This window comes from Aristolochia californica, unplaced genomic scaffold (genome assembly GCF_029961685.1).
Source record: "Aristolochia californica isolate CCGP_79_NKW_82.1479 unplaced genomic scaffold, dmAriCali1.0.hap1 SCAF_12, whole genome shotgun sequence".
Classification (NCBI taxonomy): Eukaryota; Viridiplantae; Streptophyta; class Magnoliopsida; order Piperales; family Aristolochiaceae; genus Aristolochia; species Aristolochia californica.
The window spans coordinates 29,021,124-29,045,484 of NW_027181793.1; the positions used below are offsets into that span (position 1 = coordinate 29,021,124).

Sequence of the window (24,361 nt, forward strand, 5' to 3'; positions counted from 1 at the left end):
CATAACCATGGCACTTGGGACGGAATTTTACTGCTACAATTTAAAAAAACGAACGGTGCCAAAATTGCAACTAATCACTCTTAGATTACCAAAATTGAGGTTAAGATGATAAATATGAAATATTTATATAAATAATGTAAATGTCATTTTGAAAATTATCTATTCCTGTTGGTCACTGTTTCCAAAATAAACAAAATAGGGGGGGTTTCTCTTAGTTGTGTTGGTTGGCTCGGCCCAATCTTTTGCAGCCCAGTTGGTCATTTGATCGGAACTGATGTTCTTCGCCGAAAAGATCGTTTTTGATGGCATCTAAGTTAGATCAGTAGGAGGAGCTGAGCACGAAGTTAGGTTGCCCGGAAAATTATCCATGCAGTGGCTGCCTGCCGGCCATCGGAATTGCGATTATGATTGCTCCTAGATCCTAGACAACCGTCGGCTGCGACTGACTTGGATCCTCTCGCATGGACTCCAAGGACGCCTTCAGCATGCCGACGATGGCTCCTACTGCTCAAACCCTCGCACCCAATATGGACATCAAGATTTATCACCCAAACCCCGCTGTGCATTTACCTCCTCCTCAGCCAACAATGCACTCCTCCGCCGTCGGCCCGTTTCCACCGCCCGGCGCCGAGGCTACCCATTCGCCAGCTGCTGCTCAACGCCCCTTCGGCCAACTTTACTTACATCAGCAACACCACTTTCATTACCCGCCGCCATCGAATCCGGCGTCTTTCCTTCATCCCGAGCAACAAAATATCCACACACTTTTCATTTCTGGCCTCCCCGACGACGTCAAGGCTCGCGAAATCCACAACTTGTTTCGCCGCCGTCAAGGGTTCGAGTCATGCCAGCTTAAATACACCGGTCGCGGTAATCAGGTCAGAACCCCCCCTCCCTAAATGGAAGAAATTGTTCGAGTTTCCATTGAAGGAAAAGAGAGAAATGTTTGAGCTTGTTTATTAAAAGATATTAACTTTCTGCAGGTTGTTGCGTTTGCTACTTTCTATAATCACCACACGGCGATGGTAGCTTTGAAAGAGCTAGACGTAAGTACCGCTGATAGTTGAACAATTCTTCATTTTGTTGCTACTTTTTGTTATGGTGCTTGCTATGTCGGAACTGACTTTCTCTGTAGCTTTGAGATATATTGGTAATCAGAAGCCGCGTTTTTTTTTTTTTTTATGAATTACGAAAGCGTTTACAACTTTTACCGGATTCAAGTCCTCTGAAGATATTTTCCTTTTAAATTCTGTTCAGGATTGATGGAACTGATAGATAGGTGGAATATACCTGGGTATAGCTCATCATGGTAGAGAAAGGAACCGATCCTGTCTTGGGATCAGTATACCAAATTTCTCAGTAATATCTAATAGCTGTCTAGCTTGTTGAGATTTGCAAGATTTTCACTTGATGTGTTCTCGCTTCTTACCACAAAAAAGAACTAAAAAAAGTGTTACTAAATCCATCTGCATTTACCCTATCTAGAAATCATCGTAACATGATTATCTGAAGGGGCGTCCCTGATCAACAGCAACATAGTCATATTCTCAAAAAAAAATAAAAAAATCAATATGGTTGATATCGGGTAGTTCTACATATAGCATATGAAGCACTCTGAGTTACTCTGTTATGGAAGTTAGGTGCTGCTCGTTCTTCAAGTTCTGGGCTGAGGTTCTGGAAAAGACTAGACTAGATCTCCCTCTTTTTTTTGCATGGATATTTGCTATTGGGATGATTTGCACTTCTGTTTTCTGTTTTTATTTTTTTCCTACTCTTCTGATAGTGAATGATAACTGGTGATGATTATCATTCAGGGTAGACTCTTTGACCCTGAGACAGGGGCCACACTTCATGTTGAGCTTGCCAGATCCAATTCCCGGACAAAAAGGCCTCGTGGTACTGGAATTGAAGTTTCATTCTTTTGTTATTCACAAATTGTCTTCTCATGTTATTGTTGGTTTGAATTATCTTGGAACATGCTTTCATACAGGAACTGGAGCATATGCGATAATTGACAAAAGATTTAGAACATCAATTGACATTCAAGAAACCGAGAGCAATGATGGTACGAAACATACCTATCAGTTAATATGGACTTTGATGAAACAAATTCTTATGAATAATTGGATGGTGGAGTCTGGAAATTCTTTCTGTTCTAATACCTTTAAGACATGTCAAAGTTAAACTCAGACCAATATCTATCTTGGGTTTCTTTTCCTTACGTATGCTTTTGAGAATTGCGCAGTCTGGGTTTCACTAATGAGACACTGGTCACAAGAATTTGATTCAACAGCTCACTTGCACATGTTTTTGGCACATTTTGCACGTCCAGGAGATGGTGGATCTGATGACCCATCCGGCACCGATAATCCTAATTCCAACAACAAGGATACTGCTTTAGCTGCTACACAGAGGTCCAGATGCACTTCATAAAGACACAAAAGTTAATTGTTTGCTAATATGTTAGGTGATACTTGCTACTACTGTTAGCAGACCCACATTATAAATACTGCAGTCACCTTGCAGTTGAAATAATATGAAGCATAATGTTGAACTCTTATGATCTGTATGAGGAAAGCTAACTTAAGTCTTTTTCCTCTTGCCATGTGCAGTGGTGATTCTAGTGGCAATCTGGATAGTGAGCAAGTTGGTCTGAATGTAAGTTGATTACATGATTTTATTTGTGGTTTTCCAGAAGAAAGGAATTGTAGTTTCTTGTGCTGTTTAAAGCACTGTTATCAAACCCAGACTGGACTGGCTGGTTGATCTGGATCCAACCAGACCCAGTCCCTCCATCTCGTCAAAGTTTTAGTAAATCCTGGAAATGAGTCAAAACGTGGTTGACCAGTTCAACCGGTGAACTTGCTAACCTTGCTCAGTTAGTTGGGTTATTCATTGTGCAGGAGAATTCTTCCTGTGCAGCATAGAAATAAGGGTGACTCTCTTTTTGCACTGGCTAGGGGGTTATCCTTCATTGTTAATGGTGGGGAGAGCAAGAAATCCAGTCCTGGTGACACGAAAAGTGACAGAGAGGAGCAGCTGCTCCTCTTTCCTTCACCCTCTCTGTATATCGACCTGTGTACATTTATAGAGGGGGAGGGGGGCAGCCCTTCTAAGTCTCCTTTTCACTGCAAATATGAGAAAGGATCCCCTATTGCAGAAGGGTAGTGAGGGAGACACCCTTCTGAAGTTGGCTCCCGCCCCCCCTCCTAGTGATCCCCTCCTAGCGATCATGGGAAAGAAGATATGATGTCAAATGACATCATCGTCAGGTCAAACTGGTGGTTAACGCGGGTTGACCTTTGTTCAACTGGATCGAGTTAACTTGCCAGTTTGGGTTTTATAACATTGGTTTAAAGTTTCATTTTTATTTTTAGCATTACTTGTTGTATGGGTGGATATATTGTAGTCAGATTTTTCATATCTGATATTGCAGGAGCAATCAGAGAAACCTACAACTACAGAACTACATCCTTGTTCTACTTTGTTTATCGCAAATCTGGGTCCAACTTGCACTGAAGAAGAACTGAAACAGGTTATGTCTCAGTAAGTTGAACAAGATTCTCTTTTGCTTTTTTATTTTTCCTGGTTTTTGTTGTTTGCACGGTTTGTAATCAAATTGAAGCAATTACTGTTCACAATTCCACATGTTTTTGTTTCTCAGTATTTGTGTGTTCTTTGGTTTGGCATGTAACTTCTTTTCTGGGTGATAGATATCCTGGGTTTCTTGTGCTTAAGATGAGGGCCAGAGGTGGAATGCCAGTTGCCTTTGCAGATTTTGAGGTATGATTCTGTTCACTATGGGAGCTTGGTAAACTCTTAGAGAAGAAAATATGCTTAATACTTTAGTGGGATAATTCTTGATTGCCACTATTAATTTGACTACTATCTTGATCATTTATAATTCTTGTATGTTTTCTGATATTCTATCACCTTATGCCTTTTTATTATGAGTTTGACTGTTACGAATTGTGAGTCTAACTAAGATGACTTCGAGGTGATAGCAAGCAGCTCGCAGAGCAGCAGATATTACATTTATCATTAAAAGTATTAGAGTTATCATTATCATAGTTTGTGGGTGATGATGATGATGGTTGTCCTTCCCATAGGTCTTTCACCTGAGAAATTTCTACTTGCTTTGGTGTGTGTGGCTTGAGCAAATAAAAAAGGTACAAGCTTTTGTTGCAGGAAGTTGATCAAGCCACTGAAGCTCTGAAGAGCCTTCACGGTAGCTTGCTGCCATCATCTGATCGAGGGGGCTTGCACATGGAGTATCCTTTTTGTGATAATTTGAATTGTTGCTATACCTTGACTTTGCATGCCCTCTTTCTGCATAGTTTGAATTAGTGCCACTGTCCTTTTAAAATCATCTTGGTTATTATTTCTTAACGTGACACTCTTCAGATATGCAAGATCGAAAATGAGAAAACGCTAGAGCTGAAGGACTTGTTGAAGCAGCTGTTAACAAACTGAATTTCTGTTTATGATACTTAGAATGGTTTAGAATGGTTTAACAGACTTTCTTAACTCCTTTGTTTGTAATGGTCTGTTCATTTCTTATATTGCCTTCAGGTGCCATAAATTTCACTATTCTTCCAGTTGAGTATTTGTCCTCTACTCCAATAATGGTCACTAGCAAACTCACAATCCCTTCTGTTTTGAGGACCGACTTATAGTTCTGAAGTAAGGTAATGAGGCACAAATCTACTTACAATGGCTTTCATGATTTGCTCTTCAGAGCCTACAAACCCAAACCAAGTTTATGTTTGATGTGAAGTATCGACCAACTCGGCAAATCCCCTCTAGGCCTGCGTACACAAAAAACAGCGGGGCAGTTGAAACGAAGCTCGGGTCAGATACCACAAATGCCATCTCCGTAGTCTTCCTTTTCATAGTTAAGCTCTGGAGAGTCACGTTTCTTAAGGCTAGCAGAACAACGGTGGCCATCTCTATTTGGAAAAATTATTGTATTCGTTTAGCAAAACGAGGAGCTGCTTATTTTAAGTTTTTAACGAACAGAAATGCTTATTCAGTTATTCGGATGCTTGGATTCATGTTGACTTTTACACTCAGCTCGTCCTTCCAAGTATACAGGTACTTCGACCAAGACAGTGGAACTATTTTACACGTAAAATGACTTAACTAGCCTCACATTCTCTCGAATCGTCAACTCGTTTGGTGCAATTTGACGGTTAGGACCCACGGGTGTACTTTCGTCAAAAACAAAATTTCAGTTAATTAGTTTATTCAAACTGAGGAGATTAATAGGGTCTATTAATTAGGTTTTAAAAACAAAGTTCAATGCCGCTGATTTATAATCTTCCGACTCGGTCGGGTCGGTCCAAGTTCAATGAGATTGTAATCAGGACGTGTGTAGTCTGTACTCTGTACGCCAGGTCACATCTTAAGCGCCGGGCGCCTTTTAACAGAATCCAACCGCACCTGATCAACACACATGCGACCGGTGCCTACTTAAACTTTGTAAGCCCGATTAAGCTCACTTCTCCCCCCACTCCTTCCGACGCAGGCTGCCTCTTAATTTCCGCCATCGCCACCGTCGTCTTCCGCCCATCTGATGAAGAGCGCCTCCCTCTTCCACATGCGGACCTTTTTGTACCTCGCTTTCCTCCTCATCTTCTTCAACGCCTTTGTTCCGTCGTTCGTGTTGACATCACCTGACGGATCTGCTGATGGCAATGCTACTGAGACCGGATCTAAGGAGGAAAGCTTCGCTAACATGATTGATCGCGCGCTTGAGAAGGAATTCACTGAAAATGATCAGCCTGAAGGTCCGTAGATCTGCACTTTCATCTTTTTCCTTTGTTTTTCTTGTGTTCGCCTTTGGATTCGGCATCCGCGATGTGATTGCAAAATGTGTGATGAATAAGTCAAGTTTAGGGTTTCGATGAGGTTTTTTAGGGGACTGGATTTCTAGTGGCTAGATTTGCTGTGGTTAATTGGTGTTGCTCTTCCTCACTTCACATCGAGATTCTTTCTCCTAAACTTACACTTTTTTCTAGAAAGATGTTACGCGCCGCTGATGCTTAAACAACATTGAAATGATGGAAGTTGGAAATGGACTTCGACGTGTACTGATTAGTCTTCTCTTTTATGCAGTGGCTGATGTAGGCGGCTTTAACAATAGTGTTGCAGAACAACAGGTTTCTGATCTTTTATTTATTTATTTATTGGAATTGATATTGAATACTTTTTTTATTGCAGCAAGTGCAACCATGCCATGATTTAGTCTCTTATGCATTGATTAAGGCCTTTCCTTATGTGTATTGCAGTGCTTTGTTGACAAATTTTGTTTTTCATATTTGATAGCATTACTGCGACAAGGAGTTATTGGCTTCTATTAAAGGATTTTAGCTGCTTTTTGGAAGATTATTTTTTTTGCAATGCTGGTAGTTTTTATTTTTTTCCTTTTTTTTTTCTTGAGAATTATCATACTATTGCTCTTAAATACACGATTTATTTATTCTAGTCAAACCCGATGGCAACTTTGGTTGAAATTTGGAGCATTTACTAAAGCCTGAGGCGTACTAAGTAGTCTTCAACTTGAATTTTTTTTTATTTCCTCATTATAATAGTTTTCATAGTTTGGTTCAAAAATAATTTTTTTCATAGAGTCCCTCTTAAAATGACTATACAAAGTTAGGAAACCTCTTCCCTAGTAATAAGTATAGAATTTTTCTTACCCTAGATCTATGTGGGACTATTATTTGCACTCTCTCTCATGTGTGGGCTCTCTTGATTCCTATATATGGGTGGAAACCTACATACAAGTACCCCTTCTAATACCATGTTAAAGTTGGTCCCAACTCTATCTTGAATTGACTGGCCGAAGAAATGCCACAAAAATATTGAAATATAGTTGATAGGCAAGACAAGAAAATGAATAACCCAATCACTACTGCTTTTTTGTCTTCCTCTTCCTTTTTTTTGCTTCGTTCTTGTATATACCTTAAATGATTTGGGATGGCTTAGTTTGCCCTCGAGTTCTCAACTTTATCTTCATGACCGCTATAGTAAGATGGTGGATGTTTGACGCTCAATGTATCACTGATGTGTAACTCAGGAGGCAATTGTACCTTGTAGGCATTGTTATTTATCATCTATCTCACATAGAACTATCTTAGTTTTTGTTTTTTTTTTCTCAAATAATGAACCCTTTTATTGGCTCAAGAAAAGTTGAACCAGTGATTAGAAAAGACCTATTAGCCTACAAAGGGAAGGATGTTCCCCATACAAGAGATGGGCAAAGCATGCCGTCTTTAGCTAATGTATCAGCCAAGGAATTTGCAGCCCTTAACTAGTGCTGCCAGGAAACAACATAAAGCTTATAAATGTCCAGAATTTCCACATGAATGTATCTGAGTCTCCAGAGAGGCTTTCATTCAACTAATCAACATGGAAGAGTTTCCTTCAACTTCTAAAGGAGCAGAAAAATTCTCAAAGTACAGTTTGCATCGTTGTTTTTCTAGCACTAATTTCTATACTGCAGAATCCTTGTAGAGCCTGTGAAAGAAACCTTATAAATCCCTTGTTATCCCTTATGATCCCTCCTATTCCTGCTGCCTTGGGTGACCAAATGAGCTCCAATTAATGTTCAACTTGAGACTGCAGTGGGGATTACTCCAAGAAATTGCAACTAGGGACTCATGATTCACGAACATGGCCACTGGTCTCCAATTCTTTTTTATTAAAGAGAGGTGCAAAGGAGGGTAGTGTTTATATGTTTTAGCCCATGATAATATCATGTGGGAGAGGTTTTCAACTATACTTCCAGCTCAAGTTGTTTTTTTTTTGTGAAAGGTTTGGGAATTCTTTTCTTCTTAGACTTGAGTTTACGATATTCACCTGTAGGATATCTTTCCTTTGAGAGATACACTAAAAAATCCATCACCTACATCAATATTATGTTCCTTGTGTGTTTATTAACATGCTCACTGTAGTCAGCATAGCTTGTCCCACTTTTAGCCCAAACTTGTTCATAAAGGGCAAGTAGATCAGCAATCATGTCTTCAGTCTTTTCTATGCTTTACTATGCTGATGATTTGCTTCCATCTTTCTATTGATTCCATTTTCATCCTAGAATGGTCTCAACATTTGCATTTTATGAGTGACTTTCACTTTTTCCTTTTATGGCATTGAGGAGTTTGTGGTTCATTTCTTATCGCATATTGCCCCTGATATATTTGGTCTTCTATTACTTTGTAACTGTACATTTTCAAGTGGATCTGCCTCTTGTTTTAGTGCTTGATTTTTTTGCCTATTTCTTCAGTGCATGATCTTCTCCCTAATTCTTTTGGAGATACGTTCTGTTGCATTGTTTTTGAAAACCCTTGTGCAATTTTTGGAATATTTATGCTTTTTCACTGTGCTTGCTTTTCTTTTGTTTTCTTTGTACAGTACTACAACACTTTTCTTTTCAATTGGGTTAAAATTGAGTTCAGGTCCATTCCAAAATGACTCAGAAGTTAGGAGGCCTCTTCCCCAGTTATGAGCACATAATCTTTCTGACCCTAGATCCATGTGCACGTATGTGAACCCTCATATGACTTCTAATCATGGATAATTTTGGGTGGCAGCCTACAAATGATTATCTTCTTTAATATCAGGTTAAAGTTGGGTCCAAGGCCATCCCAACGTTGCTAGTCGCCGTTAGGAAGGTCTCTTCCCAAGTTATAAGCATAGGATCTTTCTTACCCTAGATACATGTGGGACTGTTCTTAACAAACTGAAGAACAAAGATTACTATTGAAAACAACCTGAATGTGTTTCATCATCATTTATACAGCTGCAAACAGTCTAATTGTGAATATTGGTTTTTGTGATCGATTTACATTGAAATTGTGGATACCTACTAAATATTTAGTCTTTGTTTGCTTTTTTTGATCATCAGGCAGTTCTGGAAACAGTAGCTAGAGTTAAGTCCAAGAAAAATGAGACCAAAGAGGAGAAGTATATGCTTCTTTCATTTGAATATATACATAATTATCTTCTGTCTTCTTTTCCTGAAAATACTGATCTAAATCTTACTGTGGTCAGATAATATCAGTTCATTGTCTACAATCCATGTTGACTTTTATTATTTGCATTTTGTGATTCTTATGCCAGGTCATTTCAGCTTCATGATGTTTTCAATTTAGATAATGAAAATCGAGCAGAAGACACACCTACCTTAATAGATAGAAAGGTATGCTTGAACTTCAGTGAAAATGTTTATCTCATTGAATGGATAGATGTTTTGAGTAGTTTGTTAATACCTAAGGTAACAGTTTTTGTGCTAGCTTAGTCTTTATGGAATTTCTAAAGACTCATCATATTTGGTCTACTTGTTTGCAAATTTCTTTTCAGGACAATGTTTTCATTATATCAAATCCCAAGTTGAAGTATCCTGCTTTACAGCTGGACACAAGGTAAACCAATTTGTTTTTCTTTATTGTTGCACTGACTTAATGGGTAATAGTAAATTACCTATTTAACATTCAAAAAAATTGTGAATTACTTATTTGATAATCAATCAAGATCATTGAAGCTACTTTATGAATTCTATGAGTTGGATTTAAATAATTATGTTTAACTTTTCAATACCATTCAAATTATTATCTTTGCAGGTTGATATCAGATTTGGTAGTGGTCATTGTTTCTGCTACTTGTGGTGGCATTGCCTTTGCTTGTGCTGGACAACCGGTCTGATTGTTGTTATGTTTTTAATTTTAGTTATGAACTATAATGATTTATCCGTCATGAGGATTTTTTTTTCAGTTTCATTGAGCCATTGAAATTTTGTGTTTATGTTTGTTTGAATTTTGCATTTATGGTGTAACTATTTTTTAACTATTTTCTACCAAATTTGCAGGTTATTTCTGGATATTTGCTAGCAGGATCAGTAATTGGACCTGGGGGTTTCAGCTTTGTCAGCGAAATGGTGCAAGTAAGATGCTTTTGCTTTTGCAACACAATACTGGCTCAATCTTACATATGAAATTTAAATTTGGTGAGGCTTATAAAGAGTAGCTATTATTGAGGAAGATGAAGTGTTGAGGAAGTGCTTTGTAGAGTTCAGCCAGAAACCAGCATCAATCTAAGACCACACTTAAGGGCCAAGTGTGATGACCGTTGTCTAGAAATGGGGCTGAGCAGCAACATCTCATTGTTAGAAGTCATCATTCTCATATCTCTGTGTCTAATTTTCTATCTTTTGTATCATTGGACTCTGCAATCATGTTTGATCTCTTTGGCTGAGCTAGCACTCCATCCTTTTCTTGGGCTCTTTTCTTAATACAAACTTCTTTTCAAAGAAAAAAAAAAGAAAGAAAGGAAGGAAGTCATGAGTTTTGTGTCTGCTTTAGTTAATGTAGTTTTAATTGAAAAGTATTTGGGTTTAACTTGGTGTATCTTACTCCTTGGCATAGTATGGTACAGATCTGATTGAAAAGTTTTTTGGTCTAGCTTAGTAAATCTTACTGCTTGGCATGTATGATACAAATCTCTCACTTTTTGATGTAGGTAGAGACTGTTGCTCAGTTTGGAGTAATTTTCCTTCTGTTTGCTCTGGGTCTTGAATTCTCCATGACGAAGGTCAACCTATAACATTGACCCATGTAACTTTAGTTTTTGCTGATTTATAGACATCTGGAATAGCTTGGTTTTGACTTGATCTGTTTTTTCTTGCAGCTTAGAGTTGTTCGAGCTGTGGCTGTTCTGGGGGGCCTACTCCAGATATTTCTGTTCATGTGTTTGTGTGGCATTATAACTTCGGTATGGTTCTGTATTCTATCAGCAAATCCTTGCCTGACGTGGATGTTGCCCTCAGGAGCTCCATAATTTTTTTTGTTAAAATTTCTGAACTTTTTTTTATTAATTGACATTTTGAATGATTTATTAATTAGTATGTCACTTAATTTTACTTAAAGCATTCAAATAATGCTGACAGTGCCACCTATTGGGAACCAAATATGCAGCCTATCTTCTTCTCCTCTATATTATTGCTTTTCACTAGTTCTTCTTCCAACCTACTTACAGTATATTTCTGTGATCATTTGTTTCCTGTGGCATCTAATTGCATACAACTAAGACATAAATGGAAAGAGTTGTTCATTTAAATGTTATGCATTTTCTCATTGCAAAACTTCACCTTCAATGTCTTTAGTATAATAATCATGGGATACACTGAAGCCCATCCACTTATAGCTGTTGATGGATTCATGTGCTCTCATCACAGAAGCCAATGGCCTCAAAGTTCAAAACCTGAGGCACACAAAGTTTGCTACTCAAGAGGAAATCAAAATGGTATCTGTTGCAACAAAACAATGCTTCCAATAGAGTATTTGTGGTGTTTGACAGGATCAATTAATGATGAAATCTGCTATTGCCCAATTAGGTTTTTTGGTGAAATGAAGGTTGTTAAGGAATAGTCCCACATGGATTAGCAAGATCAAATATCTTAAGTTTATTAATTGGTAAAGAGGTTTATTTAGATGGCTAGTCATTTTGGAATTGGCCTTGGACCCAACTTCACATGGTATCAGAGCAAATACTCGTATGTGGGCTTTCACCCAAATTATCCACGTGTAAGAGTCCAGAGGGCCTACACGTGAGGGGGAGTGTTAAGGAATAGTTCCACATGGATTAGTGAGATCAAATATCTTAAGTTTATTAATTGGTAAAGAGGTTTCTTAAGATGGCTAGTCATTTTGGGATAGGTCTTGGACCCAACTTCACAAAGGTCTATCAGGAGATTGTGGGCAAATAAGACCATTCAAGATTGCTCCATTTATGCGTAAAGACCATCTGAATATTCTATTGGAGACTTACTATGTCATCTCTTTTGTTATAAAAAAGAGTGGAAGCTCCCTCTTCTGGTTTTTCTTTTGTTAGAGATGGATAATTTTTCAAGCAGCGTCTGAATATATGAGAGAAGTTTGTATGAGAGACAAACAGTTGTGGAGATAGAATAATGTGCCTAATTTTGTCTACTTCCTTCTTGGTGCAAATCTTTTATCACTACCTTGTTTATCTAAATCTAAAAATTTGTGAAACTGAGGGGTCTTCTGACAGAATATGACTGTTAGTGCTATTGCGAATTGCTCTGAAGCCAGGGCGCTTCTTGAGTATGATTGAAGTGCAAATATCTTTGATATTACTGTTGTTTGATTTTGATTATGCACTACCTAAACCTTCAGTCAGTTCTGAAAAATTAAATGTTTTCTACTCTTGATTATTAAAATTGTAATTTCTTTTTTATAAATATTCACACTTTCCATAAAAAAAAAAGATTGTAATCTACTTTCTTTCAAAAGGTTGTGATTTGGGTACACTTGATTGTTTTATTTCTGATATCCTCAATGAAAATATGAAACAGTTTGATTGATGCTTAACTTTTATGCAGTACTTAATTTACTTAGATATGTTGGATATGACAACCACCTCAGTCCTGATGAAGAAAACATAGATATTTGTATAGACACATAGAAACTGAAAAGAATAACCTCCTATTCTGCAATTACCTTTTCTAAAAGATCATCAAATTTTTTTTTCTTAGCATAATTCCAGTCTTTATGGCTGAGGGGCTGTGAACGAGAGAAGTTATTTGCTATACTTCTTTTATTTACTTTTCTTCAATGATCATTAGTACAAAACTTGCAGTGTTTTAACTTAATATTAGAGTCAAGATAACATACCTCTGACAGTGAATAGAGAAACATTGATTGGACTCTTGACAAATTCAGTAAATTATCCTGTTAAGCTTTGTAAGCAGAAGTGGTCTGTATGAAAATTCTCCTAATTTTCTTAATTTTGAAGCATGATAAAAGTTCTGAAAGTTATCCTCCATAGCCAGTACTATGTTACTTATTTTATTTGTGTTGCACATAATGGTATATTGATAACTGTTGAGTCTATTAAAGAAAATGTTGCCAAATGTTAGTGTTTTGTTGTTAATCGATGCAGTTGAAGACTAGTATATGTTAATGCTCCCTCACTTCACTTTTACCAAGTTCTGACATGCATAATTTTTGCAGCTGTGTGGTGGTAAAGCTTCAGAAGGGATATTTGTTGGTGCATTCTTGTCAATGTCCTCTACAGCTGTGGTACTTTCACAATATTTGTTGAGAAAATCTTCATCTGTTTTAAGTATGTTTACTTAATGATTGATTGGAGCTTTGTTTCAAGAAAAAGGTTAATAGGAGGTAATTGGTCCTCACACATCTGGCAGGTTTACATGGTTCAAGGATGTTCGGATGTCATTATTTGTTCTCTTTATTCATTTGAAATTAAAATGCACATTAAAGTTAACAGCTACTACTGTATTACTCTGCAAGTTCGGCTAGATAATAATTACATTTGCTACCAAAAGCAGCCATTTTCCTATTCGATAATGTGAAATTGTCAACTTTGGTTCTTCCTGGAAAGGTGCAAGCGTTATAAAACAGCTGCATTTCTTTCACCAGGATTTTACTGCCTCAGGTGTCTTCTGCTCTTTCAGCATCAGTATTTCTGGAGAAACTAGATGAAAAATAGTTAGGACAGAGATAAAGAATGATACTCATGGTTCTATTTTCTTATTTGGCAAAAAATTAAAGGTCAAAACATATGACCTGCTCAGAATCTACCTGTTTCCCTGAGAATTCTTTATTTCAACATAGTATAGCATGCCTTCTGTCTGCAAGTGAATCTTCCTTTGACTGCCTAGCATGTGGTTGCCAGTCATTTTGGCTTGACCTGAGTTATTCCTTCTCTTGGTTCTATTATCTGTTGCTCGTATTGACCAGTGCTATATTGTTCCAGTGATCTGATCTGTTGCTTCTATATGATATATGATTGTTATTCAAAAATGTATAGCAATTTCATAAAAAAGTATAGCAATTTTAAGTGAGTTCAGTATCCTCTAAGAATGTTTCCGTCATTTCAACATAAGTAGCTGAATGATTGATGCTGTGTTTTGTTTGTACATGTGTTACAACCTTTTTTTGCTGGAGGAAAACTGTTAATTTGCTTGTATTTGAACATGGCTCACATTAAGCTGTCTTTCAAAATGTTTTCCAAATGAATAAATTTTCTTAAGGATAAGTTGAATTAATTGTGTGAATGTTTGGATGGTTGCTGGGACAGGGAGTTTGAAACTCACCACCCTCGGTATAATCTGCCTGGATTCACTGTCCTGTTAATGACACATTAAACATCAATTAACCTGTTTTATGTGTAGGTCCTGAAGTTCTTAATGGAAAGAAATAGCATCAGTGCTCTTCATGGACAAGTCACAATTGGCATCCTTATTCTCCAGGTACATTTTTTCCCCCTGATTTCTAAACATGAACTAACAGTTAAGAAGAGAATTTTGAAAGAGACTAAAGATTGCCATGCTTTATCTAACTCTGCCAATTCTACTCCACATCTGTAGGTTCTTAAAGATTTTCCATTCCTCATTGATAGTATCTGTTTTCCAAAACACTGCTTGCAAATGATCAAGCTTTATATTGTTCTAGGATTGTGCTGTTGGCTTGCTGTTTGCAATGCTGCCTGTTCTAGGTGGTACATCTGGTGTCTTCCAAGGAGTGATATCCTTGACTAAATCGTAAGTGAAAATCCTACCACATCCTTGTTATTATGGCCTGCTCTAGTTTTTATCAGGCCATTTATTTTTATTTCCTTATAAGAGTTCAATGCCTAGTTTTTATCTGGCCATTTTTTTCTGCATAAGAATGCAATGCATACACTTGATTTGTCTTTTCTGACAGAATGGTGCTCCTATGTACGTTTTTGACTATTCTTTCCATATTATGTCGTACTTGTGTTCCCCGATTTCTTAAGCTAATGGTCAGCCTTTCTTCTCAGGTATTTCTGAACTTATTGATAGAAAGTTATGTATGTCATTTTGCTATGTTGCAAGTCACATGCTCTACATTCTGTTTAACCCTTCTCTTTTTTGGCAGACAAATGAACTTTATCAATTGGCAGTGGTGGCATTTTGTTTACTTGTTGCATGGGTTTGTATCAGCATCTCTTATTTGTTTTCATTAATTTCTTCTTATGCTTTAGCTCTGATTGGGAATCTATTTCTCACATTGTGTTTGCTTCATGTAATTTCCTCACTTTGTGACATCTAAGATGGTTACGCGAGTCACTGCTTTGCTAATTTCGTTTTTTCCCCATTATCTGGTACATTTCAGTGTAGTGACAAGTTGGGTCTAAGCCTTGAATTGGGTTCATTCGCTGCTGGAGTGATGATATCAACTACTGATCTTTCACAGCATACCCTTGAACAGGTCTTTTTTTTTTGCTTATTTGTTCATTTCCTTGACGAAAAGTTTGTTTACATGGTCTATACCTGTAAAACATTGTGCATACTCTTTTACTGAAATTGGGATTTTCTCTATTTTACTGAATGAAGTCGGGCAGCTTTGAATGTTCTTGCAATTCAATGAATTTGTTTTTGGACAGATTTGACAATTCCTAGTTTAGCTTCTGCTGATCGATCTATTCTGGTTGGTTGCTGTCACATCACAACCTCCTGAGAGAAACATGTAGACCAATCTCTAGCGTATCTTATATTTTTGAAATATAATGTAGGGACAGCATTGCACCTTTATAAAAAAATAAAAAAATACAAAAAGTAAAGAAAAAGGCATTGCCAGCTAACTCGAGTGGAGTTGCTGGCCTAAGATATAGAAGGGGATTCAAAGTTGTGATCGGCTGGTGCTCAACTGCTTCAGATCCTCCTTGGTGTCATTAGGAGATTTTCCATGAGATTTTGAATCTCTCCTCTTATACTAACGTTTCTTGGTTTCATGTACTGAGGTTTACCAACCAACTCCTTTGCTAAACAAGGGGTTGCCCTACAATCCCTTGTTGTATCAGGCTCCCCCCTGTCTAGTGCTTTGTAATTTGTTTTAGCTTTTTTGCCTTAATGAAATCTCACCTTTCTTAAAAAAATAAAAAATAAAAAAAACAAATAAAGTGTTTCATTGATATTTATTAGTGTCTGATATGATTTTTTTTTTATGGATGCATGATGTTTACCTGACTAGGCAATTTTCTGTGGTACGGAAACTGTTATAGGTTATCTGGCTAGTGTGTTTTTTTTTTAAACTTAACGGGAACAACATTCATTGTTATAAAAATAAAAATAAAAAATAAAAAAAAGCATTGCACCAGCTAACTTGCTGATTATGCAATTTTCTTTGTGATATGGATGTAGGTTTGTCTGGCTAATGCCTTGGGCAAAAACATTAATGTAGGGTTTGCTGATTCTCTTAAATACAAACTTGCAATTAAACGATGGATTTTGATTTTTATCATTTGGACCTGTTTTTTAGATAGTGCACATTTCAATCTTTCTCATAGAGATGTCATGAAATCAGCTCTCATCATACCATATGTGCTCTTTTCTGCAGATTGAACCTATCCGTAATTTCTTTGCTGCTCTTTTTCTCGCCAGTATCGGAATGCTAATCCATGTTCATTTCCTTTGGAACCATGTGGATATATTACTGGCGGCTGTTATTTTGGTGATCATTGTGAAAACACTAGTCATCACTACTGTAGTCAAGGGATTTGGCTACTCCAATAAGACTTCGGTGCTTGTAAGGATTTGGTTTCTGCTGACCACATGAAATGAATTTATTCACTGTATGTAATATGATGCTGATTGATCTTATTTGTCATTATATATTTTCATAGGTTGGCATGTCTCTGGCACAAATTGGCGAATTCGCTTTTGTACTTCTCAGCCGTGCTTCTAATCTTCATCTGGTTGAGGTTAGTTATTTTGTACATCCACTCCATGCCCTTATGGCAAACTGCAAGTCTTTATCATAAACTTGCTTAGATTGGTGTACTGAGTGATTATGGTAGATTACATTCACTTACCCTTTTATTTATTCATAAATATTGAATTAGTTATAAAATCTAGCTAGTAAAGTTACAATTGAACAATATTTTGCCATGCAATATATCCAGGTCAATAGGCGATTGGAACTAAAAAAGGTTAAGTACAAATGATCCAACCATACAATTAGTGTCTGTCAGCATGAAATATTTACCCCCTTCCAAAATCACAAGTTTCTTTTAGATGTTAATGTTGTTCACGTTTTTGTTCAGACATTAAGTAATGATAGCTTGACAAAATTAATCTTCCTCATTGATTAGTAGGATGGTGCTGGCAGACTCCTGCTAAGCTGCTGGGTTGGAGTCATTGGTTATAAATATTTTGCACAGCCCCTGTTTAAGGTTAACTGTAGCATTTAACAGTATGAGCTGTGCCTGAATAACTTAATGAGCCTATCCATCTAATCCCTTATGGTCTGGATCCGTATTGCTTCCAAGTTCTCCAGAGATTGACCTAGATGTTTCTTGTACCCAGATAAACATAATGCTTTCTATATGTAGATTCATTCAGTAATCAACAGGGCATGGAAAATTCAGATATTGAATGAATCTGCGAAAAATAGTTTATAAGGTTATTAAAGTTGGGCCTAGGTTCATCCCAAAGTGACTAGCCAAATTCAGGGATTTTTTTTTCTCTAATTGATAGATACAGGATTTTTTTTCTGACTTATAGCCTATATAGGATAATGCCCACTAATACTTCCTCTCACATCCAGGCCTAAACAAATAGACAACTAACATGAAACAGGACAAGTTAATTGGATACAAACTAAATGGGGTATAAACTAGGCCCAACAAGATAGTACCCTACTTAAATATGGGTCGAGATCCATCCCAAAATGATTAGCCGAATTAACGTCTTTCACAACTAATAACCACAAGATTTTCAGGACGTTACTTATATTGGATTATTCCCAGAAGCAAAAAATTTGTTAAACCACAAAATTTAAGGATACATCATGGTATATAAGGCATATAACAAATGTCACTAATGTTGTTGAGAGAAGTAATAAATATCATTGATGTTATTGTCTATCATGTACTATAACTTGTGAATGTGGAACCTTAGCTATAATTAGATGCATTATTGACATAATTTGAACTTTTGGTGCTCAACCTTGGTTGGGAATTGGATATTAGTTATTGTGATCAAAATGTGTAAAACTAGGTACTTAAAGGTCCAATAAATAAAGCTCATCATTCTCAAAAAAAAGGGCCAACAATGGAAGGTATAGAAAATATATACTCAGTAAAGTTGGGTCCAAGGCCCATCCCAAAATGACTAGCCAACTTAGGAAATCTCTTTCCCAACTAATAAACACAAGATCTTTTTACTCACTAATCCATGTGAGACTATTCCTTAACATACTCAATACCATAGGTGTTCAGTATGCACTTTATCTTGTAACTGTTTTTCAATCCTATCTATAAGTTATTGCATTATTAACAGAAATGAGATTCTTTGGTGCTTGGTTTGGGTTGATTATTGGGGCCAAATATTGTGGTTAGAATCTGTAAAATTTGGGTAGTTATGTCCAATGATGTCACAGTTTGCCCTAGGGGGAACAGTCCGGGTGGGTGATGCGAAGGACAGGAGCAGAGTGAAAACCCTGTTACACCCAGAAGTGTTGGGTCAGGTTTTGTGGACTTCTTTGTGAATGAGTCAATTTGATCAGATTCAGTGGGCCATGTCTGGTTTGCTTAATCAACCAAAAACCCCAAAGAGCAGAGTACAGTCTAGATATTCAAGTCTATTTAAGATTCAGGTTTTAAAAATAAAACAGTATTCTGTCAGACTTAACTAATACCAGGACCTTTTTGGTCCATTAGATCCAAAGAGTCACAATAATGAAGAAACTTATATGTTAAAAAAAAAAAAAAATACCAAATCGATGTCTACTGCAAAAAAATGAAGAGAACCCAAAAAAGTTGATGGTGTTACTCATTTTTCTATAATGTTTCTTACAGGGTAAATTATACCTCCTGCTGCTTGGTACAACAGCTCTTAGCCTGGTAATTTTCTCTGACGCATGACTTATCATTATGGAATTCTATTTTGTAAAAGGATGTGCACGTCTCCAAACCCATGGAAAACATACCACTGATTTTGTTATAGCATGCATACCTTCCATGCTCAACCAATATACATAAAAATGTAAATGTTGATTTAGCAAGAAATAGAAGTGCATCCAGGGACAAACGTTATTCATGCTCTTCAGCATGGCCATTCTCTTCAAAAAAAAAACATTTCAAGCAGATTTTAGTTCCTTATTCTTAGTTTTCTTAGTCTATATCACTTGCAAAAAAAATTGTGCAGGTGACTACCCCATTGCTTTTCAAGCTCATTCCTGCAGTAGTACACCTTGGGGTTCTGTTGCGGTGGTTCTCTCCAGATAGCAGTCAGATAGAGGTAAAACTTCCTGTTCTCAAATTGGCCCATTCAGAAATTAATTTAATTTCTAGGGTACCCCGGTGATTCATTGCCATTTATGAAGAAGGATTTTGGTTGTTCTTTCTTTTATTTTGGAACTACGCAAAAAAACAAGGGGTTTAAGGCTTTTGAATTATGATTTCAACTTCCAGATGGGATTTAAAGGTGATAGCCTTCTCGCAGACAGTGCTAAGCGTATTACTTTGATGGTCCAAGGCTCTCATGATTCATGAAAAAAACAAAAAAAAAAAAACAAATTGGTGGAATTCCAGCTAACCTCATGGGCTTCTCTATACTCTGGGGGACAGGTACCTAAAAGTGCGAAGGAGATAGACTGAGACATTTGTTGAAACTGCTCTTTCATCTCTCCTTCCAAGCATGCCTGCGCACGCGGAAATACAACTAACAACTACAACGCTTCCCAAATGTGAAGGCCCAGAATTTTGATCAAGTTAATTTTACCTCAATACCAATTTTGTGTAAATTGCGATGTATTTGATTTTATTTTTTTGGTTGCAACCTGCAAGCAAAGTTGCAGTCATTTGTGAAATTTGTAGAATATGACGATCGATTCTTGTATTCCATTTCATGATATCGGTTCAATTCTGAAAATTTTGTGTGGGCATCTTACTGAATTTGGGCACTTCCCATGTTTGTACCTTCCGATTACTTCTAATTACTAATGAAGTGAAGGAACTAATGTCACTTCCAAAATGATAAGGATAATTTGTAAATATTGCCCTTACTTCAGTTTTATTTTAGAAATGCAACTCGATTTCTCGTATCATGGGCACGTGTTCGGTACAAAAGGGTAAATCTTCATAGAGGAGATGATTACTCCTTTGTGAGAAGCATTACAGCAGATACTCTTGAGAGAGAAAGTAGCGTCACTGCCAGTCAAGAAAGGTTGTCCTCTCCATGGCCAATCTCCAAGAAATTGGATTAGGTGAGGAACTAGTACAACGACTCCATTTTAAGAGTTCCCAGGTGACAGCATCTGTTCTGACGCGATTCATTTCCCAGGGAATCCCTCCAATCCAGTAAATCTACGAGTATCTTTTGCATCAGCAATCAATAATTAATATAGACAATAAAGAGAGGATAACTTTTCTTAAAACACAAGTAGGCCAAAGAAATCACTTGGATATTGCCAGTTAAAATAAACGGTTCATTATTTCTTTTTTATTAAAGTAACGACCGTTGGACTTTGCTACCTCTCTCAAGCATTATTTTAAGAGTTCAACAAGTTACCTATGTCAAGTTTGTTCGAGAACATAGGTTGTTGCTTCAGCCTCCTCCATTTCATCTTACCTACGGCAACAAAAAACAAAAAGACGAAAAACCTGCACATTTCAAATGTCTCTCCTTTAGTGATTGAAGAAGGGGACTCGACATTTGCAATCGAATCCTGTGCAGGTTTCATTTCCCTTTACGTGTAAAGTCATCTCTTGGTGGTGGCCTAACTTTAGTTTTTCCTATAATGAATGGCGCAGGCACAGAACTTACACAGTTACTCCTTTGCCCAGTACTCCACCTTCTGGCGCAACAACTGTTAAGAAAACCAAAAGGACATGCATCCGTCAGTTACAAGTTATCACCACCACAAAAATACTATTGGAAGAAAATTGAGGAACGACAGGTTTATCCACCGGAAGCAACTCGACTCCTCCTATTATCCTTCAAGTCTTTTCTGTGAAAAAGAAAAAGAAAAAGAAAAAAATCCTGTGATATGAATTTCAAATGTTCAAAAGAAGGTACATAAACATGGTGGCATTGACACGTCTATGATGACTACACTGAGTCAATAAGACATATCAAGTAGTTCAAATGTCGCTATTTCTCAAAAGTGGGTGCTCAATATGGACAAACCGTCACATTTCAATTATTTATGACCAAAAGAACTCTTTTCACTACTAGGCTTAGCAGGTCTTTTTTTCCCCCTTTTGTTTATAATATCAACCCAAGTGTTTGAGGTGGGTGTGAAGGTAATGTCTTAATATGAATTTGCTTAAAACGCAATGGTAGAAGTGGTCCCCTTGATCGATTGCCATGAATCATGAAGAAGGTGTCTGATAACTACATTCCGGCCATGGCTGTACGAGTTTTTGGAGGATTTTCTGATCCCCAGATCCTGTAGTTGCTATCACATTTCACTAGACAGTACCTACCGCTCCTTCAAAACCCATTATTATTTGGGTCAGTCATGAAGATTTCAAGGTCAAGGCTTAACTTTCATGGATGTTTAATCGTCCTATCCTTCACAGAAGACAAGTATGTGGTTGTAAAACCTACACACTGTAAGCGAAGGAAAGCAAATAGATTTTCCAGAGGTTTCCCTGGCAAACAAGAAAGGATGTCAGTAAATACAGTGGTCCCTCGATCGGCTTCTTCTGGAGCTGTGGTCAATCTTTCTTCTATTTTTCCTCTTTGTTATCCTCTTCTTTTGCACAAAACTTCATTTTGAATTGTTTACGGAAACATTCTGGGTAGCGAGAGAGAAGACCAAATCCAGACTCACTTGAGTTGTTTAATCGAACAGCTCCAAAAGGTTTTCCTTACATCGTAGAATCTATGAAAGTAAGGGATGGTCCAAACTCCAAATCCAAATGGTTATGAGTAGTCTTCTCTATTAACGAAGAAAACTTTTTATATAAATTTACGATTCCTAAACAGAAGGCCCAGTGGTTGGCGGTGCAGTCACCCATCTAAGATATCTTTCAGTCGAGTGGATCTTTCATCTACCTCGAGTATCCAGCCCCGCATCTTTATCAAGATAAAGAGATAAACTACAATACTAGATATGATCAAAGATAAAGTTAAGCATACAGTTTGCTGGTTTTCTCAGACCCAGTCAAACAAATTTACAGAAATTTTTTAAAGAAAAGCTATTTCTACTTATCATCCACCATTAACTGTTGGAAATCGAACATCGCAACATTAACTGGCGGCTTGTTTCAGAGTTTTTCTCTCTTGCAACAGAAGTGGCTTTGGTGTTAAAGTTGTTAGCATTCCACAGCGTGATCCTTCTGAATTGGGTCGGTCGTCACGTTACGGTAATGGGTCCGACGAGAACTGAGTTGTGAGTTGAATTACTTTGATCTATCGACCTCGGAGCTGCAATTGTCAGTTCTAGATTGAGAGGGTCAGGAGGCGTAATTAGAGAAGAAGATGCTTGAGAGAGAAAACCAGTAGGCAAACCAGATGATCCACAAGAAGGCCAAGCAGGCATTACATATTGATACGATGGTGACTGGAGAAGTTTTCCCGTTCCCAATTGAGCTTCGTTCTCCAAAGAATTAAGATCGATCGATTTGGTGCCTTCATGGTTTTCAGGATTTACCGTTTTGTAGGAAGACAATGCAGGAAGTGGCATTTCGCAAGACAAAGAATGCTCGCTGAAGATATACTCGGCATTCTTATGAACTTCTGAGTCACTTCGGACCTGGGAAAAATGGAAACGAGGATCATATCTCACTATTTTTATAGGATTTTGGAGAGAGAGAGAGAGAGACTGTATTTGGCAATTTTATGAGAATTACCATGTCGAAGAGGCTGGATCGGCGCTTTTTCTTGTTGAGGCAGCTCTGTCTGAGAAAGTATTTCTGGGCGTGGCTAGCAACTTGGGTTGGAGTTCTGGTGGTTACGAAGTTTCTGGAAATGCCTCTCCAGTCACCTTTGCCAAGCTTCTCAAGACCAATGAGAAATGTTTTATGCTCTTCTTCAGTCCATGGAACACCTGCTCATTGCAGAAATTTCTCATCAATAACAAGGTCAACCCTACAAACCGAATTAGTTCATGACAAATCTAAACGAACCAAAGAGGACGAAGAAATGAATGAGAACGCTCTGTATCAGAGCAAAAGCAGACCAAAATTGTAAACCAACAAGATTACAAGATAGCAGAGAAACAGAACTTGAGACAGACAAGTCAAGACAATAGTAGACGCCATTAACGAAAATTCTCTGGCATCATATTTTTCGTAAGAGGATTAAATTCTGAGAGTACCAGCCCTACAGGGTCTGCCATATGAATCCTTTTTTCTTCGTTAGAACTACAGGCTGAAAATTTGTCCAACTACAGATGGGAAAAAACATGAAAAGAAAGAATAACAGTCACGGTGTCTTATGTTGGACTGAATCATCCACCAGAATGTATTATGAACTTCACTAATTTAAAGCCCAAATTAGTGGAGAAACCAGTATAAAACAGTGACACAACCCATGAACTCTATGTAATGCTGAAAATTTGAGATGCCACTCTCCTACCAACATTCTCAAAAGTAGCAAAAGATGTTATTAACTACGAGAAAATTTCTGGAAATGGCTTCTAAGCACGCAACAGCAAGAACACCAAAAGAAAATAAGAATTAAAGAGGGAGGCAAAAAAGAAGAGACCCAGAATCACACCCACCATGACATCCCATTCTCACCTTTCTTTCTTTCTTGAGTACCGCAAATAGGACCCTCGGAGAGATATCCGTTCCCCAGTTTCCCAGAGCTATCATCAATAGAAAGACGAGAAAAGGAGGACGATGAAGTAGAGGAAGACGACGACAAGCTATCCATGCTAAAACTCTTCTTCATGGGAGAACCTACGTCAAGCTGTACTCCAAAGAGCCTGAGCCCAGTATTGTTACCTCTGTAACCGCCACAGGTCCTCGAATTGTGCCCATTGTTCCCACAATGAGAGCATTTCCTGCCCATACTTCCCCTGGTAAACCAACTACCGACAGAAAACACAGAAGGAAGAGGTATCAGAGAGGTAGGATTGATGGTTTAAGAAGAGCTAGCAAGGAAAGAGGATTGGTTGGATGTTGTCTCTTGGTGCGCCTTTTTCCACTTCGGAAATTCTTCAATCATGTACATACCCAATCCAGGGGAACATGCAAACACTACGATTTAATGAATGGCTTTGCATGCTTTAGCAATCCATGGCCTTGGTTGAACCTACGAAAGGAGAGGAATGTATGCCCATGTATGCATATCTTTGAACTTTGAACCTGTACATATATTACATCCACCTTCTTGCATACA

The 24,361-nt window shown here is 37.6% G+C and overlaps 3 protein-coding genes across 4 annotated transcripts; 2 read left to right on the forward strand and 1 right to left on the reverse strand.

The window, feature by feature from the left end:
• Nucleotides 1–289: 289 nt before the first annotated feature.
• LOC137946228 (polyadenylate-binding protein 2) lies at nt 290–4,598 on the forward strand. The gene is made up of 10 exons (XM_068792444.1): nt 290–878; nt 984–1,046; nt 1,815–1,896; nt 1,991–2,065; nt 2,333–2,414; nt 2,613–2,658; nt 3,437–3,546; nt 3,714–3,783; nt 4,189–4,271; nt 4,405–4,598. Exons 1-10 carry the CDS (start codon nt 462–464, stop codon nt 4,433–4,435), a joined length of 1,059 nt encoding a protein of 352 aa, XP_068648545.1. The 5' UTR covers nt 290–461; the 3' UTR covers nt 4,436–4,598.
• Nucleotides 4,599–5,518: 920 nt separating this feature from the next.
• Nucleotides 5,519–19,988, forward strand: LOC137945281 (K(+) efflux antiporter 4-like). 2 transcript variants are annotated; one of them, XM_068791094.1, is made up of 20 exons: nt 5,519–5,789; nt 6,118–6,161; nt 8,909–8,967; nt 9,124–9,202; nt 9,364–9,425; nt 9,624–9,699; nt 9,869–9,943; nt 10,519–10,590; nt 10,687–10,770; nt 13,032–13,100; nt 14,216–14,293; nt 14,496–14,584; nt 14,748–14,844; nt 14,943–14,996; nt 15,180–15,275; nt 16,404–16,592; nt 16,690–16,767; nt 18,865–18,909; nt 19,214–19,306; nt 19,480–19,988. In XM_068791094.1, the coding sequence occupies exons 1-20, from the start codon at nt 5,576–5,578 to the stop codon at nt 19,558–19,560; spliced, it is 1,734 nt and encodes a 577-aa protein (XP_068647195.1). In that variant the 5' UTR covers nt 5,519–5,575; the 3' UTR covers nt 19,561–19,988. The 2 variants fall into 2 exon arrangements, with proteins under 2 accessions (XP_068647195.1, XP_068647196.1); XM_068791095.1 differs by having other exon boundaries at nt 19,636–19,988.
• Nucleotides 19,989–22,101: 2,113 nt separating this feature from the next.
• On the reverse strand, nt 22,102–24,268 carry LOC137946059 (transcription factor MYBS3-like). The gene is made up of 3 exons (XM_068792233.1): nt 23,758–24,268; nt 22,867–23,063; nt 22,102–22,769 (listed from the first exon to the last, which is right to left on the reverse strand). The coding sequence occupies exons 1-3, from the start codon at nt 24,029–24,031 to the stop codon at nt 22,371–22,373; spliced, it is 870 nt and encodes a 289-aa protein (XP_068648334.1). The 5' UTR covers nt 24,032–24,268; the 3' UTR covers nt 22,102–22,370.
• Nucleotides 24,269–24,361: the final 93 nt, after the last annotated feature.

Bases quoted from the DNA above. Each gene is read 5' to 3' on its own strand.
- LOC137946228 (XM_068792444.1), top strand. From the start codon at position 462: ATGGACTCCAAGGACGCCTTCAGCATGCCGACGATGGCTCCTACTGCT. The intron at 2,415-2,612 runs GTCCAGATGCAC...TGCCATGTGCAG, and splicing joins GCTTTAGCTGCTACACAGAG to TGGTGATTCTAGTGGCAATC. The intron at 3,547-3,713 runs GTAAGTTGAACA...TCTGGGTGATAG, and splicing joins CTGAAACAGGTTATGTCTCA to ATATCCTGGGTTTCTTGTGC.
- LOC137945281 (XM_068791094.1), top strand. From the start codon at position 5,576: ATGAAGAGCGCCTCCCTCTTCCACATGCGGACCTTTTTGTACCTCGCT. The intron at 9,426-9,623 runs GTAAACCAATTT...TTATCTTTGCAG, and splicing joins GCTTTACAGCTGGACACAAG to GTTGATATCAGATTTGGTAG. The intron at 19,307-19,479 runs GTAAAACTTCCT...TTCAACTTCCAG, and splicing joins CAGATAGCAGTCAGATAGAG to ATGGGATTTAAAGGTGATAG.
- LOC137946059 (XM_068792233.1), bottom strand. From the start codon at position 24,031: ATGGGCAGGAAATGCTCTCATTGTGGGAACAATGGGCACAATTCGAGG. The intron at 23,064-23,757 runs GTGAGAATGGGA...TGCAATGAGCAG, and splicing joins TACTCAAGAAAGAAAGAAAG to GTGTTCCATGGACTGAAGAA. The intron at 22,770-22,866 runs GTAATTCTCATA...CATTTTTCCCAG, and splicing joins GATCCAGCCTCTTCGACATG to GTCCGAAGTGACTCAGAAGT.